At 42.1% G+C, this 19,648-nt stretch overlaps 2 protein-coding genes across 2 annotated transcripts in view; both read right to left on the bottom strand.

Moving 5' to 3' along the window:
• Window positions 1-5,989: 5,989 nt before the first annotated feature.
• Window positions 5,990-15,428, bottom strand: LOC117966717 (macrophage-expressed gene 1 protein-like). The gene is made up of 2 exons (XM_034913346.2): window positions 14,432-15,428; window positions 5,990-8,840 (listed from the first exon to the last, which is right to left on the bottom strand). The coding sequence occupies exons 1-2, from the start codon at window positions 14,876-14,878 to the stop codon at window positions 7,131-7,133; spliced, it is 2,157 nt and encodes a 718-aa protein (XP_034769237.2). The 5' UTR covers window positions 14,879-15,428; the 3' UTR covers window positions 5,990-7,130.
• Window positions 15,429-17,395: 1,967 nt separating this feature from the next.
• LOC117966785 (macrophage-expressed gene 1 protein-like) overlaps window positions 17,396-19,648 on the bottom strand; it is a gene marked incomplete at its 5' end in the record, with an annotated part of 13,977 nt that continues 11,724 nt past the window's right edge. Inside the window, one exon of the mRNA XM_059021683.1 lies at window positions 17,396-19,648. This exon is cut by the window's right edge and continues 610 nt beyond it. Coding sequence (XP_058877666.1) covers window positions 18,549-19,648 — 1,100 coding nt within the window.

The raw sequence follows: 19,648 nt of genomic DNA, 5'->3' as shown, positions 1-19,648 counted from the left end.
ATGGAATTTAATTGCCGTCGATTGTAAAGGTGAGGGAAGGACGGCCGGCGTGGGTTAGGGAGGAGAAACCAGCAGGGACTGTTTCTCCTCATCCCTGTGTACCGAACCCTGCCGGCCAGGCGTCGAGCGAGCTCAGAGCGGACACTGGCATTCGCTCGCTGGCATTCGCGCCGAAGGTCCTGCGTGTAGAAGAGGAATCTGGATCGGTCGTGGGATTGGATGACGACAACTGAGGGAGGGGCATCCGAAAATAGGGGAGAAAATCGTAGGTTAAATTAATTAGGAGCAACACAAGCCGACTTGGCGACTGGTGGACTGAATCGGAGTTTGTCTTTCCCCCGCACCGGGGTTAAAATAACGACTTTCAAAGCTTTGCATTGCAGTCTCGCTCTGTATTCTCATCTCACAGCCACAGTAACGCTGTGTGCCAAAAAACAAAACTTCAGTTCTCTTCAGAGCAACATGACAAAGCACTTGCTTTCTCTCTCCCTCTCTCTCTCTGTATGAAAAAAAAGTTCTGCCTCGTTTGTCAAAAGTGGGTAAAGCTGTTTGCCAAATCTCCCCTCTGCTTCTGGGTAAGCTCGAAGAGTAAGCAGGGGAGTTCTGAACAGTACAGCGTCGCACGTACCCACGCGTCGCTACAACTGTCCAATGAAAGCTGCTGAATAATGTTCCCTTGTTGACATATTGAATTCCACACCGTATATATAGAATGAACTCCCTCAGCTTCATAGAGTCCAATGAAAGCTGCTGAATAAGGGCAGCAGTGTGGAGTAGTGGTTAGGGCTCTGGACTCTTGACCGGAGGGTCATGGGTTCAATCCCCGGTGGGGACACTGCTGCTGTACCCTTGAGCAAGGTACTTTACCTAGATTGCTCCAGTAAAAACCCAACTGTATAAATGGGTAATTGTATGTAAAAATAATGTGATATCTTGTAAGTCGTCCTGGATAAGGGCGTCTGCTAAGAAATAAATTATTATAATGTTCCCTTGTTAACATATTGAATTCCACCCCCTCTATATAGAATTAACTCCCTCAGCTTCATAGAGTCCAATGAAAGCTGCTGAATAATGTTCCATTGTTAACATATTGAATTCCACCCCCTCTATATAGAATGAACTCCCTCAGCTTCATAGAGTCCAATGAAAGCTGCTGAATAATGTTCCCTTGTTAACATATTGAATTCCACCCCCTCTATATAGAATGAACTCCCTCAGCTTCATAGAGTCCAATGAAAGCTGCTGAATAATGTTCCCTTGTTAACATATTGAATTCCACACCGAGCGCTTTGTAGTTTTCCCCCTTATATACATAACAGAAAAACTGGTATAGACTTTTACGATATGGTTTTTGTAGTTTCTCTTGATTACATGATGTTAAATAAAATATCTAAATTACGTCAATATTTTTTTATATATATAGGTGACGCAAAAAGGCCATTCTTTCAGAAAATGACATTTTTCAAAGGGAGCTATATCGCGCAATGGGTTCATTTCACAGCACTTGTGAACTCCGAGATGGGTGAGAGAGAAAATAAATGGTCCCTATCTGCATGTGGGTGTGACTTTATCTGCACGGTAACCAGGTGTTAACATCGCTGTGTATGTTTGCGTGAGCGTGTGGCCTAATCTATAACTGCAGTGTTGTGTGTTTAACTAAAGGGTTTGTCTTTTAAAATCACACTAGGAGACGAGCACAGCACTGCACCGGCTTCTTGGCAGAGACGCCGGCGATGTCTTAAGAAGGTGAAAGGAGCGAATGCCTGCGCCAATGTTATTGCGAGCCCGCAGTTTTGCAAACCCGGTTTTTCAACGTTTTTGGCACAACAGCAATTAGCGGCACGTAACTCTTTGTATAAACACACTCCTCTCTCCTCTCCTTTCTCCTCTTCCCTCTTCCCTCTCCCCTCTCCTCTCTCTCCCCTCTCTCCTTTCTCCTATTTTCTCTGTCTCCTCCCCTCTCTGTCTCTCCTCTCCTCTCCCCTCTCCTACCCTCTCCTCCTCTCCCTTCTCCCCTCTCCTGTCCTCTCTGCTCTCCTGCCCTCTCCTCCCCTCTCTCCACTCCTCACCTTGAAATGTGTCCAGGAGCTAGCTGTAATATTTATAGTTTCGCGGATTGAATATACAGCAATGTGTACCGCAGTGTATATAAGGGCACTTGAATGTAGCTCTCTCTCTCTCTCTCTCTCTCTCTCTCTCTCTCTAATACTCAGTAATCTCTTCTTCTCTTTGTTTACTCAAAGGATTGTTGAGCTGAGCACGTGTCAGTGTGTGTGTCTCAGTGTGTGTGTCTCAGTGTGTGTGTAGGTCTCAGTGTGTGGGGGGGGTCTCAGTGTGGGTCTCAGTGTGTGTGTGTCTCAGTGTGTTTGTGTCTCTGTGTGTGTGTACCTGTGTGTGCTCGTGTGTGTGTCTCAGGGTGTGTGTGTGTCTCAGTGTGTGTGTGCCTGTGTGTGTTTCAGTGTGTGTGTGTGTTTCAGATTTATATCTAGTCTTCTGACCTTCATCTTGACAAAAGTATAAAAACATAACATCAAACATATTAGGAATCCTATCCATGTATTGCAATATTCAAAAACTCTCTCTCCCTCTCCCTCCCTCCCCCTCTCTTATCTCCCCTAATGGTCACTAATCCCGTGTACTAAACTCAACTGACATTGGAATTCTCTCTCTCTCTCTCTCTCTCTCTCTCTCTCTCTCTCTCTCTCTCTCTCTCTCTCTCTCTCTCTCTCAATTCAATTCAATTCAATTCAATTCAATTCAAATTGGCTTTATTGGCATGACAATAAAAAGAATTGTGTTGCCAAAGCACATACATGGCATAACCAACTCAAATATACAGACAAATAATTTTTCTTAATACTAACAGTATCCCTCCTCCCTCTATATTAATACAGTAAACAGAATCCCTCCCTTCCCCTCTATATCAAACAGTACCCCCTTCCCCCCTCTATATTAAACAGAATCCCCCTCCCTCCCTCTATTAAACAGAATCCCCCTTCCTCTCTCTCTCTCTCTCGACCTCCCCTTATATCGCATTGGCGGTTTGACTGCGATCATTTCTCGTTTCCTGGCTAACAAACACGGGCCCTTGTTTTGGGAATCAATAAACGTCTGTTGTAAAAACACAAGCGTTTTTTTTTTTCTTTCGTTGCAAAACGATCCAAAAACGTTGCGTTGTGTTCATGCATGCATATTTCAAACCAAACTTTTTTTTTTCCCCCTCTCGTTAACAGCATTTGTGTTATTCGCCTTTGATAGACGAAATGGGAGCCGTCTATCACTCCAGGGCGGGCAGATAAAGACAGTAGGAGCGGCGATCCCTTTATTGATCCAACTAAACCACATATTCATCAGAAACTTTCCAGACCTCGGAGGTCTCTTCATCAGGTAACAAAATGTCGCCTTTTGAATGTGAACCTCAGTATTTCTCTTTGTTCAGTCAGTCCAATAAATGGGATCGCGTCTCCTTCTTTTTGAATATTCGCTCTCAGTATAGGGCGGTTTGGATTTGCAGTTCAAATCCAGCCCCCCCACGCGCCCCACCCCTTTAGAAAACCGTTTTAATGACGTTGCAAAGAACAGAATTAGAACACCGAATTATATATATATATATATATATATATATATATATATATATATATATATATATATATATATATATATATATATATATAATTCGTAGAAATACACTCTGCTAAATGTTATTATTATTATTATTATTATTATTATTATTATTATTATTATTTATTAGCAGACGCCCTTATCCAGGGCGACTTAAAATTGTTACGAGAGAGAGAGAGAGAGGTGGGACAGAGAGGAGAGAGGAGAGAGATAGAGAGTCTCATTTCATCCCTTGTTTATCTAGTCTATACTGTCACAAAATGAGTTTTTTTAATATATATCCGTCTTCCCGCCTTTGTTTTTGGTTGATAAGCCGTCACCTTCGACCTCCCCATCTGCTTGGGGTCGAGTAAAGATGTGTGCGTGTGTGTAAGCATGAAGAAGGGCTAAACATCTTTTTTTTTAAATAATTGACATGATTTAACATACATTATTTGTTTTAAAATTTTTTGTACATTGCCCTACCCTCTCCGCATCTCCCCGCCCCCTCAACACCCCCCCGTTTAGACTGCGCTTGTAAATCTCCTGATCCGCCCCTCCTGCTCTGCACTGGACTCGCCTGACCTCAGCACCTCGTCACTGGATCCTCAGCTGATGCGCTATCCTTGCACTATTGCACTGCTAATCTGTCATCGTAGACAAGAGGACTAAATATGTCAAAGTGTTTATAGACAATGGAATTTACAGAGATCATCCCATTTTCATTAATAAAGATCTTAAATATGTCCAATCCCATTAACAGCTCCAAAGCGCGGAGATCTCCTGGTGTGGTGAAGGATTTTTTTTTTTTTTTTTAAACTCCTAATCTTTGTATAATTGTGTCAATCCGGAGTAAACTTGTCACTTTTTAAGAAACCTTCACACTGTCTTGTGTAAAACGAAAAAAACTCTCACAACCGGTGAAATTAAACAGGACGGTGCCTGTATATTCATTAATTAATTTATTTATTAATATTGTTGAAGCTGACACCCTGGGATCCTTCAAGAAGCTGCTTGATGAGATTCTGGGATCAATAAGCTACTAACAACCAAACGAGCAAGATGGGCTGAATGGGGCCTCCTCTCGTCTGTCAGCTACATAAAATATAATAATAATAATAATAATAATAATAATAATAATAATAATAATAATAGCCTATTGTTTTTTTAATGATGCTTGAAATGAAGTTAAGGTGACTGACAGCTCGCTCTCATTGATTGTGTAATATGTCCTGTACTCGTGTCATCGTGTACATTGTATTGACGTTGTTGTAATAATAATAATAATAATAATAATAATAATAATAATAATAATAATAATAATAATAATAATAAAGCTATTTATTATTCTTAGGATCAGAAAAAATAAATAAATCTGAATTTGAAAAAAATTAAAGAAACGCTCCCCTGTATCTATTCAGGGGCGCCAGGATATATTTAGCGAGCAAATGGGGCCCGATGGTGAGAAACTGGGCGATGGAAGCCCCGCCCCCTACAATCCGTTCTGCGTTCCTAAAAAAGGACGTCACATTTTTGGGCGTGTCACTGTACTTGTCAGACGGGCCGGCTCGTTAAAATATTTGCCGGTGTTTTGCTGCCACCTGTCGGATCGATGTAGAAGTGCAAGGTTGTATTCTTTATCATTAACCCTTTTTAAAGAGATCTGTGATAAGAGCGATTTCTCTCTCGTTTGTTTTTGAAGCCTGGAAGGTGGGGATAAATACAAGGTCACTAACCTGACTGCACAGATCAAAAGAGCCATATTTACAAAGTGTAGCCTTTGATCATAGAAAAAGAGGAAACGTCCACAAAAGATTTGATCTTGAATGATTGGAACACAGTGAGAGAAAAGTCCCCAGTACAGTAATCATAGATTTACTAACTTCCCCTGAACGGTACTAAAGACTATTTAACGAGCTCCTATTGGAAGTGACTCTGCAGCAGCCACTGACTCCCTGTGTGTGTGTGACCCTGAGCAAGTCACTGAACCTCCTTGTGCTCCGTCCTTCGGACGAGACGTCAAACAAACGAGCTCCTATTGGAAGTGACTCTGCAGCAGCCACTGACTCCCTGTGTGTGTGTGACCCTGAGCAAGTCACTGAACCTCCTTGTGCTCCGTCCTTCAGGATGAGACGTCAAACAAACGAGCTCCTATTGGAAGTGACTCTGCAGCAGCAGCAGCAGCAGCAGTTGTTGATGATGCAGGGTTCACCCCCCTTCTCTAAGCAGCTTTGGATAAAAGCGTCTGTTAAATGACTCAATAATAATAATAAAAATAACAATAATAATAATAATAATAGTCAGCTTTGTTTCACAGCAGATTAATTCACTCTGTTACACTTTATAAACTTTTGAGGAATTAAAACACAAAGACAAGAAGCAGTTAAAAGTCATTTATTATTATTTTTTATAGCAGAACAGCTGTACAAATGACAGAATCAGGGAGATAGAGGATTGAAGTCTGTTAAACTCTTAAAAGGATTCGACACAGTCAACCCAAAACAACACTTGAAGAGCAGCTAGGAAACCAGGACCTGAGAACACACAGTATGGAAGTGGAGACAGACTGAGTAGACAGAGAGAAGTGGACACTTCTTGACAAAAGTGAAACATTTCAGCTGATTCCTTCATAAGTATAATTTGTGCTCCGTCCTTCAGATGAGATGTCAAACAAACGAGCTCCTATTGGAAGTGACTCTGCAGCAGCAGCAGTTGTTGATGATGCAGAGTTCACCCTCCTAGTCTCTGTAAGTTGCTTAGGAGAAAAGCGTCTGCTAAATGATTCGTTAATTAAAAATAACTAATAATAGTTCCAATCAATGCCTTCACCAGTGTTGCAGTTCCCTAACTGTGATACATTAAAGGTTATAAGATTCTAGTGCTAATCCTTTATTAGTGTAAGGCTAAGTTCATACTGATATTAAGTTAAGTCTATTCGTGATGCTTGGCAAATTAGAGAGGTTTTAGTTATTATGGCAAGCTTATGATGTTAATAAAGAAAAAGGTCTTTCAAAACCGCATGTTTGAGACCGACAGCCGTGTGCACATGTATTCGAACACCCCATTGCTTCTGTAGTTTTGATTTACTGTGCGTGTGAAATCAAAACCACTGGAACTGGAAAATTGTCAGGCAGATTAGCGATTCTCCCATTTATTTGATGACTTTAATATGCCACAAGTGCAATTCCTTTCAAACAGTCAGAGAAAAGGAACACAGAGCCACATGCTGTCAAACGCAGGAGACTTTTTAGAAGTTGTTTAAGACGCCTGATTAAAGCACAGAGCGGTCTGACATTTTCGCACACAAGCACCTGTTGTTTCTATATCGCTGATTACTGAGCGGAGATTGAAATTCTCACACCCTGAGGTGTTTTCATGCAGGTGGGTATATAAAGGATATCGATGACACGTCTGGAGGTGTTCTGATACATTTGCACGCGGCTGTATTATAAGTGATTGGTCAGATTTCAGGAATGATTATGAGAACTTCGACCACCCGCATTACCTTTCTGAAACCTGAGTCGCTGGTATTAAGCCAGGAGCATCTGACTTGTATCGGAGGAACCGGTTTCGTTTTCCATTTGGGTTTCACTCTCCCCTCCCACAGCCCGCTCACTTCTCTCCCCGTCGCTGGTCTCCCTAAATTCCCCGTAACCCTGAATACGCCTTCGATTGATCCCGTAGACGACCAAGCCCACCACAAGCGCTGCCGAAACCAGCACTCCAAAGACCACCCCGAACACAGCTCCCCCAGACAAACCCTCCCTTTGCGCGTCCAGCAGCTTGGTCATCCGTTGCAAGTCTTCCGGCTTGGCCAGTTTCCACATCTGGCTCTTGGCGTCCTTGATCCATGACATTTCTCCCTCGCTCATGACCATGACGGTGTTGGTGGAGTCGTAGCTAACCAGAGGCTTGCGGATGAAAGGGGGCAACCGGACAGGCGGCAACTGACCCCCGGTGAACTCCCCGGACCGGACGCAGTAGAGGACCTGACAGCCGTCGCTGATCGCCGCCAGGTGTTGGCTGAAACCTTTCGGGCAGCTCTGACGGGAGCCCTCGGATAAGGGGTTTCCGGCTTCGCAGCTGAAGAGCCCGCCGAACGGGACCGAGTTGCGGGCCGCCTGTTCGTAGTCATCGCTGACACACACCCGGAGGTCATCCAGGAGTTTGAGCGGGACGAACCCGAAGGGGCAGGAGCGGGTTTTGGTGAGGGGGTTCTGGGAGGAAGAGCCGTAGAGTCCGCCGAAGAGGTATCCGGAATCCGCCGGGACTGGATCCTTGGCGGCAACGCACCAGAAGGCGTCGAAACGGGCTTTCCGGATCCTGTAGGCGTCTCCGCAGACGTCTTTGCAGCACTTGAAGAAGAGCCAGCAGCCGTGGCAGCGTCGGCTGCACTCGTAGCGGTTGTAGCCTTCCTCCTTCTCCTCGGTCCGCAGCTTGACCGCTTGGTAGGGCGCCGGGCAGGAATAGCCGCCGGTCAGCGGGTTCTTCTGCTCTAAGGCTTGGCAGAGACCTCCAGCGTCCGAGCTCAGCTCCGTGCAGTTTTGGAAAACTCCCCCGAAGGTAAAATTGGTGGGCGCTCCCTCGCACGAGCCGTCATCCACATTGGCTTCGAAGTTGAAATTGGGGGAGTCCAGACGGACGCAGCCGGGACGGGTGTTGATCAGGTAGTAGGTCCGGATGGTTCGGTCGATGGTTTTCGAGAGCTTGCGGATGGTCGGTTCGGGGAGGCCAGGCAGGGTCTCCCGGGTGAGAAAGAAGTGCAGAGGCAGCCCGGAGCGGTCGATGGCCACCAGGTTGTTGCCGATATTTTCTTGCCACTTCTGGAGGGTGATGCCCGGGTAGAACGGGACTCCTCCGTGGCTTTCCGTCAGGGAATAGGTGGTGTTGCCCACGTACTGCTGGGTAAAGTTGTCCTCTGGACCGCTGGAACCTCCCACCCCGATGTTGACCTTGTTGAAAAAGTTGACCCCGGCCGAAGCCGCGATGGAGGACTTTCTTCCGAAGGCGTCGGTGACGAAGGAGGATTGAAGATAGTCTTCCTGGACGAGGCTGGCCCCGGCGTCCACTGAGGTCAGGACGTGTGTCCCATAGTTGAGCACCAGCATTTCGGACAGATAGCTTGCCATCCTTGTCTGGTTGTTCTCCAGGGCGTTGGCGATGTCCTGTACTTGTTCCTTGAAGCGGGGATCGAAGGTGAAATCCGGGTTGGCCTTCACACTGTACATGAAGTTTTTGACCTGCTCCGGGGAGAAGAAGGAGAGTGTTAGAGTTGTTTTTTTTATTTTGAGTTGATGCTGTTATACAGTGTATAAAAGGGTTAAACAAACATTTCCAACTGCTGTAGGTAACATTGTACGATTTTGGGCAGTTTGCTTCAACCTCTGAAAGATACGATCAAGCAATCGCCTTTGGAAGAGAAACATTGTTCACAATAAGAACCTGCCTAGGAGTATCAACTCAAAGATATTCAGAATACCCGACTGAAAAATAGCTTCAACTGTTTGGGGTGTGCTGCTGTCTGAAACCCCAATGCACTTTTAATAGGTCCTCTTACTCATGTAATTAAAGCAGGTCTTTTATTCTTCTATACTAGGCATTATCTAATTTTATTTTTTCCACGGTGAGTCTGTTCCTAGTAAAGTGCTGAAATATCAGTTCATTTTATTACATTTTATGCAAAATATACCATATACACAGTTGCCAGATTTTTTACAACTGAATATTGATTTTCTTTATTTGCGATTTTCACTTTTATCTTTACCAATATATTTGCACCCTTTACATGTGCTTTTACAGGTTTCAGTGGCTCTTAATGTATCCCTTTGTTTCCTGTGTATTAAAATGTCAGCCAAATCTGCATCTCTTCTAAAAGCTATGATCGGCACTTTCAGAAATATTTTTTTAATTTCTTTCTGAATTATGAAGTACAGTCAGCACTCGGATATCCATTACCCAGATACACGTCAGTCATGTTTTACCACCCTTGTATTAAGAATAAAATAAATCCTCATTATATATATATATATATATATATATATATATATATATATATATATATATATATATATATATATATATATAATTTAACAAATTAATACACTTGTCCGTCACACTTGATTTCCGACTCCATCACCAGTTTTCTGATACAAAGTCCATCTCTTTAGTGTTACAATTTATCTGAATATCCGTCACAGCCCGCGTTTAAATGAATGAATTAAAAAAATTCTCTCTAATACCAAATCAGTCTGTCTTACATTGTGCAGTTACACAGCACTTCCTCCAATTTCACCTGACGAAAATGCAGCAAAAACAAAGCAAACAAGACAAGCTATGGTACAGGAACAGTTAATCATTAAACAGTTCTATTATTATTTGTTTATTTAGCAGACACCTTTATCCAAGGTGACTTACAGAGACTAGGGTTTGTGAACTATGCATCAGCTGCAGAGTCACTTACAACTACGTCTCACCCGAAAGACGGAGCACAAGGAGGTGAAGTGACTTGCTCAGGGTCACACAATGAGTCAGTGGCTGAGGTGGGATTTGAACCGGGGACCTCCTGGTTACAAGCCCTTTTCTTTAACCACTGGACCACACAGCCTCCCAGTTCTAGATACCGTGATGCATTTTTTCCTTTTGTGCATTTTCATTTGCAAGTGAACTGTGACAGGGCCTTATCCAGCGCTATATTCTGCAATTTTGAATACTGACTTTGGATACGGTTTTATTTTACGTTTTATGCACTTCTGTGCATGAATATAATTTAGATTTGGCTGTTAGGTCGTTCATGGGAGATTTTACATACCGCTACAACACGTACCGGATTTAAAAGTATGTTCTGTATTACAGTTAACGTGTCATCTGTTTATTTCTGGCAATGAATCATTCTGAATTAAAATGCTACTACTGTTTAAAATATAGTATTGTACCAACAAAACCAATCTAGTCCATCTAAATGGAAGCCTACTTATTTTAAAACCTTTCAGCTATATATTTTTGATATTGTCCGTTTTGCAGGAGACAAAAAAAAGATACAAGGGTTGGAACGGGCTAAAATGAGATATAATCAGATATGCGTCGCTCCTGTTTAACCGTCACTGAAGTCAAAATTTTATAGGGCTGGATATGTGAGTTCTGACTGTATACATAAATGCTTCACAACAGAAACAACCTGCGAGTTGCATTTGTTTAAATATATTAAAAGGGTTTTTTTTTTCAGCACCAACGTTCTTTTTGTGTGTGTGTGTTTTTTAAAAGCAGCCACTGCCTCGGCAAGCTTGAGTTTTGTTAAATTGCTTTTGTTATCACGGATTGGTGCTATAGCTAGGAAAAAGATAATGCGGGTACACAGAAATGTTAATTCATTAAGAAAAATGTATATATCTGGATGTTTCAGACTACTATATATATATATATATATATATATATATATATATATATATATATATATATATATATATATATATATATATATATACTGTATGTTGTAGAATATGAATTTTAAATAAGTATTGCGTAGCAGATTGCTAAGCCTGTCGACTGGCAGAGCTACAATCTTTTTTTTTCTGAAAAGCGACTAACATGGTAGATAGCATACTGCTAGTTCCAAAATTGCACGCACTGCTGACAAATGATAAGGTCTAGAGTCACAGACAGCTTACTTGCCCAGCATTTATTGCAAGCAGGCAATAATTGACGGCAACCTGCATATTCTTGAGGAAAAAACAGGAAAATAGCCCAATCCACACGTTTTGGCGTCGAGCTAATGGCAACTTCTCTTACAAGTGATGGATGCTGGCTGAGGAAACTGAAACAACCACGATAACATGACAATAGCGAGCTAACGCCCTAAGAAGAACAAGCTGGAAAACAGTAATTTTATGCCGATAAGCAATTTCCAAGGCTACCTCGGCACATGACACGAGTCACATCTTTTGCACACGACACAAAAACATTACACACACAGTACTTAGAAAGAGGCGTATCCATGGTACTCTGTCCTGGCCGCTACTAGTGGTTAAGTGCCAGTAATAGCGGAGTGGAAACACCCTGTACAATGGGGTATTTAATGTCCTGTAAACTTTATAAACTTTGAATCTTTCTTTGGATCCGAGAATGATTCCCTGCATACATTAAAATAAACCTTTATTAAAGAAATTGAGTCTTAAGAAACATTGATACTCACTTTTTAAATTACATCACTGTGTGTGTGTGTGTGTGTCTCTGTGTATATATATATATATATATATATATATATATATATATATATATATATATATATATATATATATATATATAGACATAGATATAGATATAGATATAGATAAAGATATATATAAAATCTCTTTTCATAGCCATTCATAACAGCAGTTTCACCCATTTCAGATTTTGCTACAAGCTTGGGATTTGAACTGGACTTTGGACCACGTTGCCTCATAGCTAACAAGCTCAGGTGGGTGTTATTATTAAACTCCTAGTGAAACCAGGACTGGATCACACTGCTGTGCAACGGGAATCTTATTTCCATCCCTGCATTGTAACTGCAGTTTAATATCACTAGACTGGACTGGACTGGAATTACATTGTAACTGCAGTTTAATATCACTAGACTAGACTGGAATTACATTGTAACTGCAGTTTAATATCACTAGACTGGACTGGAATTACATTGTAACTGCAGTTTAATATCACTAGACTAGACTGGACTGGAATTACATTGTAACTGCAGTTTAATATCACTAGACTGGACTGGAATTACATTGTAACTGCAGTTTAATATCACTAGACTGGACTGGAATTACATTGTAACTGCAGTTTAATATCACTAGACTGGACTGGAATTACATTGTAACTGCAGTTTAATATCACTAGACTAGACTGGAATTACATTGTAACTGCAGTTTAATATCACTAGACTGGACTGGAATTACATTGTAACTGCAGTTTAATATCACTAGACTAGACTGGACTGGAATTACATTGTAACTGCAGTTTAATATCACTAGACTGGACTGGAATTACATTGTAACTGCAGTTTAATATCACTAGACTGGACTGGAATTACATTGTAACTGCAGTTTAATATCACTAGACTGGACTGGAATTACATTGTAACTGCAGTTTAATATCACTAGACTGGACTGGACTGGAATTACATAGTAACTGCAGTTTAATATCACTAGACTAGACTGGACTGGAATTACATTGTAACTGCAGTTTAATATCACTAGACTAGACTGGACTGGAATTACATTGTAACTGCAGTTTAATATTACTAGACTGGACTGGAATTACATTGCAGGGCTGGTAATCAGACTCCTATTGCACAGCAGTGTCACCCAGTCCAGGTTTTACTACCAGCTTGATCAGCCCGCAGTGTGTCTAGGTAACAAGCTCAGGTGTGTCTATTAAACTCAATCTACCTTAACTGCCAACAGATGGTAGTTAGCAAACAAAACAGGGAGCCAGGCAATCTGAAGAATATTCATCTTTATTCTTCCAGTTGTTTGTCACTCTGGCTCTGAAGTCAAACGATGTATACTCTCACTCCACTACAGGTTTAATTTCCTGTTTGTAAGCTTGCCACATGCTCAGTTCAGGTCTCTGTCTCCTGTGGAAGAGGATCTGTCTGTGCCAAAGCCCTGAGATTTCTTTTTGTGATACACCCCTATGTTATCCAGTTTATGGATCCAGGCTTTTCACATTCTCATCCCTGATCTCTGTACTTATAATTGACACAATTGATTGCTCTTCGTTTTGTTGTTTCTTGTTGGAACATGAGGTTTAGTAATGGCCCCCTGGGTTGGGGCCAGTTGTAACACGTGTTACAATTGACCCCATACACCATTAGCTGAACTATATTTGAGCACATGAATCACGCACTGAAGGAAACAAAATGTTCATTTATCACAATTGTGACCCAGAGTGACACATTTGTGCTTGATAAGGCCTATAATCTTAGGGATGTTAAAGTTTTAAAAGTAGAACGACAACAAAAAAATGCCTTATGTGAATATTTTTATTTTACAATAAAGATACCCAGTTTTTGAGTTAAATAAAAACAAACATAGTTGCTTATTAAAGGTATTGTACGTTTAATTGCTCTCAGTTGAACTCACCCTTCTATGTAATTATTTACTGTGTGCTTTAGTTTGATCTTATTTGAATGTGATCTTATCTGCTACTGATTTTACTGGACTTTAGAACCTCTGATCTATAAGGTGATATTCTGTAATGTGATATTTTATAATGGGATCATTTGGTGGTATTTTGTAACAATTGTAAGTCGCCCTTACAAAGAATTAATAATAATAATAATAATAATAATAATAATAATAATAATAATAATAATAATAATAATAATAGTAAAAATAATAATAATAATAATAATAATAATAATAATAATAATAATAATAATAATAATAATAATAATAATTAATAATCATTCTTTTTATATAGCGCCTTTCACAGTGGACCACCATCAAAAAGCCCTTTACAGAGGTACGCAGGACGGAGCACAAGGAGGTGAAGTGACTTAGCGAATATGACAGATCAGCACGACAACTTTAAAGGGAAGTTCAGAAATTATAATTATTATTATAATAAAGTACTGGTTGGTCTGCATGCATTATTCAGGGAGATATATATATATATATATAAATTATATGATAAATACAGCTTTTTCTGTCCAGCAGAAGGACTTGTAATCGAAACGTCCCGGTATAATAGTTTTTTTTTTTTAAATCAATTACCTCCATTTTTACATACATGACTTTTTTTTCTTGTATATGGACATTAACACCCTAAAATAATCTGCTGTCTCGCTCACCTGCACCCTCGCGGTCACCGCTCTGTCCTGCACTTGGTGCGTCTTCACCCTTTGATTCTCCGTGGAGAATTTCCCGTTCACCCACGATAAGTAAGAGGCCTCCGCGTTAACCGAATGCGCCACGGAGCTTCTGTGGTCCAGCCAGCTCTCAATGATCTCGGAGCTGCTCTCCACTTTGCTCTGCTTCTCCGGGACCGCAGACACCTCGTCCGGTATCAGATAGACCCCGTCCTCTGTGGTTTGGCACTGGGAGTAGTTAAAATTCATCACCCGGCCCATGTCAACGTTGCGCAGGTTGTCCCAACCGCCCCCCGGCAGGACCTCCAAGGCGGATACATTGAGCGCTTTCTTGCACTCCAGAAACCCACTAATGGATTTGAATGCAGCGTTTTGGCTTTGAGCTGCGCTGATTAGCAGCAGCAGCGAGGTGAACGCGCACGGGTGCATGGCTCTGAAGTGAGTGAACTGGCTGCGCGAGCGCTTGGCAACGCTGTTAAGTTGAAAGAAGAAAATTTGTTTGTCATGCGGCCTTTCGATAAGGAAAGGGCTGCATTGAGGGAAACGAAACTAAAATGTAATGGAAAACAAAAGTGTAATCGAGAGAGAGAGATTGAAAGTGTTTTTTTTTTGGCACAGAGCGTTACTGCGACTGGGAATACAGAGCGAGACTGCAAAGTAAGAGATTTCTTTTTTGATTGCGCGGTGATGAGGAAAGCCAGTAGTTTGTTGGGTATGTTAATAGTAATACAGAGGCACCCGAGCTTATTCTAACAGTTATCCTAAAATTTCATAAAACCATTGATGATTCAACAGATAGATGGATAGATAGACGGATCCAAATTCAGGAAAACAAGATTTTTTTTTTTAATTACAAAAACTGTGAACTTCTATCCTGCTGCTGAAATCTGAACCGTGCACTTCTCGTCACCTCTTCCTTGTCTCGCAAAAGATAGACTGAACCATTTCAACATGTCATGTCTTATAATTCTAGTGAAAAGGTAGCCGGGTTAAACAATATGTGAACAAAAGTATTAATGCTGGCTGGTTTCAGGAGCTCCTTTGTATTGAAGACGCTGGCAACTCCCAGGAATAACCAGCGCTAATAATTATTAAAACAGCGAGTCTTCATTCTGTTGATATTTGAGTATTTCCAGTGATTGATCCGGATTGTCCTCGGATAGGGAGCGAGGTGCTGTCGTTTAATTTAATTTATTTCAGGACGTTTTTTTCATTTGAACGTTTTAACATACATTATGTGTTTTAAAAATAACGTGTGTACATCCAAAAAATATAAACAATTTTTTTCCGATTTTTGTACATTGCACCACCGCCTATAAATTCTCTGTCGCCTCTCCCCGCCTCCTCAAGACCCCTCTGTTTAGACCGCGCTTGTAGATCTCCAGATCGCCCCCTCCTGGTCTGCACTGGACTCTCCTGATCTCAGCACTTCGTCACTGGATCCTCAGCTGATGCGCTATCCTTGCACTATTGAACTGCTAATCTGTCATCGTAGATAACAGGACTAAATATGTCAAAGTGTTTATAGACAATGGAATTTACAGAGATCATCCAACCACAGCGAGGCATGAATTTGTTTGTTAAAAAGAAAGAAAGATGATGATAATGATAATGACAATGATAATAATAATAATTAGCCCTTATCCAGGGCGACTTACAATCGTAAGCAAATACATTTCAAGTGTTACAATACAAGTAATACAATAAGAGCAAGAAATACAATAACTTTTGTTCAAGCAAAGTACAAGTGTGACAAACCACAATTCAATAATATAGCAGATAATAGTGATAGTGACATCATAATAATAATAATACTAATACTAATAATAATAATAATAATAATAATAATAATAATAATAATAATAATAATAATAATAATAAAGCTATTTGGATATGGATAATAAAACGTGACAAACTTCTTAGGATCAGAAAAAAATAAATAAATCTGAATTTGAAAAAATTAAAGAAACGCTCCCCTGTATCTATTCAGGGGCGCCAGGATATATTTAGCGAACAAATGGGGCCCGATGGTGAGAAACTGGGCGATGGAAGCCCCGCCCCCTACAATCCGTTCTGCGTTCCTAAAAAGGACGTCACATTTTTGGGCGTGTCACTGTACTTGTCAGACGGGCCGGCTCGTTAAAATATTTGCCGGTGTTTTGCTGCCACCTGTCGGATCGATGTAGAAGTGCAAGGTTGTATTTTTTATCCTTAAACCTTTTTAAAGAGATCTGTGATAAGAGCGATTTCTCTCTCGTTTGTTTTTGAAGCCTGGGAGGTGGGGATAAATACAAGGTCACTAACCTGACTGCACAGATCAAAAGAGCCATATTTACAAAGTGTAGCCTTTGATAATAGAAAAAGAGGAAACGTCCACAAAAGATTTGATCTTGAATGATTGGAACACAGTGAGAGAAAAGTCCCCAGTACAGTAATCATAGATTTACTAAGTTCCCCTGAACGGTACTAAAGACTATTTAACGAGCTCCTATTGGAAGTGACTCTGCAGCAGCCACTGACTCCCTGTGTGTGTGTGACCCTGAGCAAGTCACTGAACCTCCTTGTGCTCCGTCCTTCGGACGAGACGTCAAACAAACGAGCTCCTATTGGAAGTGACTCTGCAGCAGCCACTGACTCCCTGTGTGTGTGTGACCCTGAGCAAGTCACTGAACCTCCTTGTGCTCCGTCCTTCAGGATGAGACGTCAAACAAACGAGCTCCTATTGGAAGTGACTCTGCAGCAGCAGCAGCAGCAGCAGTTGTTGATGATGCAGGGTTCACCCCCCTTCTCTAAGCAGCTTTGGATAAAAGCGTCTGTTAAATGACTCAATAATAATAATAAAAATAACAATAATAATAATAATAATAGTCAGCTTTGTTCCACAGCAGATTAATTCACTCTGTTACACTTTATAAACTTTTGAGGAATTAAAACACAAAGACAAGAAGCAGTTAAAAGTCATTTATTATTATTTTTTTATAGCAGAACAGCTGTACAAATGACAGAATCAGGGAGATAGAGGATTGAAGTCTGTTAAACTCTTAAAAGGATTCGACACAGTCAACCCAAAACAACACTTGAAGAGCAGCTAGGAAACCAGGACCTGAGAACACACAGTATGGAAGTGGAGACAGACTGAGTAGACAGAGAGAAGTGGACACTTCTTGACAAAAGTGAAACATTTCAGCTGATTCCTTCATAAGTATAATTTGTGCTCCGTCCTTCAGATGAGATGTCAAACAAACGAGCTCCTATTGGAAGTGACTCTGCAGCAGCAGCAGTTGTTGATGATGCAGAGTTCACCCTCCTAGTCTCTGTAAGTTGCTTAGGAGAAAAGCGTCTGCTAAATGATTCGTTAATTAAAAATAACTAATAATAGTTCCAATCAATGCCTTCACCAGTGTTGCAGTTCCCTAACTGTGATACATTAAAGGTTATAAGATTCTAGTGCTAATCCTTTATTAGTGTAAGGCTAAGTTCATACTGATATTAAGTTAAGTCTATTCGTGATGCTTGGCAAATTAGAGAGGTTTTAGTTATTATGGCAAGCTTATGATGTTAATAAAGAAAAAGGTCTTTCAAAACCGCATGTTTGAGACCGACAGCCGTGTGCACATGTATTCGAACACCCCATTGCTTCTGTAGTTTTGATTTACTGTGCGTGTAAAATCAAAACCACTGGAACTGGAAAATTGTCAGGCAGATTAGCGATTCTCCCATTTATTTGATGACTTTAATATGCCACAAGTGCAATACCTTTCAAACAGTCAGAGAAAAGGAACACAGAGCCACACGCGGTCAAACGCAGGAGACTTTTTAGAAGTTGTTTAAGACGCCTGATTAAAGCACAGAGCGGTCTGACATTTTCGCACACAAGCACCTGTTGTTTCTATATCGCTGATTACTGAGCGGAGATTGAAATTCTCACACCCTGAGGTGTTTTCATGCAGGCGGGTATATAAAGGATATCGATGACACATCTGGAGGTGTTCTGATACATTTGCACGCGGCTGTATTATAAGCGGTTGGTCAGATTTCAGGAATGATTATGAGAGCTTCGACCACCCGCATTGCCTTTCTGAAACCTGAGTCACTGGTATTAAGCCAGGAGCATCCGACTCGGATCGGAGGAACCGGTTTCGTTTTCCATTTGGGTTTCACTCTCCCCTCCCACAGCCCGCTCACTTCTCTCCCCGTCGCTGGTCTCCCTAATTTCCCCGTAACCCCGACTACGCCTTCGCTTGATCCCGTAGACTGCCAAGCCCACCACAAGCGCTGCCGAAACCAACACTCCAAAGACCACCCCGAACACAGCTCCCCCAGACAAACCCTCCCTTTGCCCGTCCAGCAGCTTGGTCATCCGCTGCAAGTCTTCCGGCTTGGCTATTTTCCACATCTGGCTCTTGGCGTCCTTGATCCATGACATTTCTCCCTCGCTCATGACTATGACGGTGTTGGTGGAGCCGTAGCTAACCAGAGGCTTGCGGATGAAAGGGGGCAACCGGACAGGCAGTAACTGACCCCCGGTGAACTCCCCGGACCGGACGCAGTAGAGGACCTGACAGCCGTCGCTGATCGCCGCCAGGTGTTGGCTGAAACCTTTCGGGCAGCTCTGACGGGAGCCCTCGGATAAGGGGTTTCCGACTTCGCAGCTGAAGAGCCCGCCGAACGGGACCGAGTTGCGGGCCGCCTGTTCGTAGTCATCGCTGACGCACACCCGGAGGCCATCCAGGAGTTTGAGCGTGACAAACCCAAAGGGGCAGGAGCTGGTTTTGGTGAGGGGGTTCTGGGAGGAAGAGCCGTATAGTCCGCCGAAGAGGTATCCAGAATCCTCCGGGACTGGATCCTTGGCGGCGACGCACCAGAAGGCGTTGAAACGGGATTTCCGGATCCTGTAGACTTCTCCGCAGACGTCTTGGCAGCACTCGAAGAGGAGCCAGCAGCCATGGCAGTGTCGGCTGCACTCGTAATGGCTGTAGCCTTCCTCCTTCTCCTCGGTCCGCAGCTTGACCGCTTGGTAGGGCGCCGGGCAGGAATAGCCGCCGGTCAGCGGGTTCTTCTGCTCTAAGGCTTGGCAGAGACCTCCAGCGTCCGAGCTCAGCTCCGTGCAGTTTTGGAAAACTCCCCCGAAGGTAAAATTGGTGGGCGCTCCCTCGCACGAGCCGTCGTCCACGTTGGCTTCGAAGTTGAAATTGGGGG

This window comes from Acipenser ruthenus, unplaced genomic scaffold, assembly GCF_902713425.1.
Source record: "Acipenser ruthenus unplaced genomic scaffold, fAciRut3.2 maternal haplotype, whole genome shotgun sequence".
In the NCBI taxonomy this organism is placed as follows: domain Eukaryota; kingdom Metazoa; phylum Chordata; class Actinopteri; order Acipenseriformes; family Acipenseridae; genus Acipenser; species Acipenser ruthenus.
Note: the sequence above shows the minus strand (reverse complement) of the source record. Positions and strands in the feature narration are given on the sequence as shown.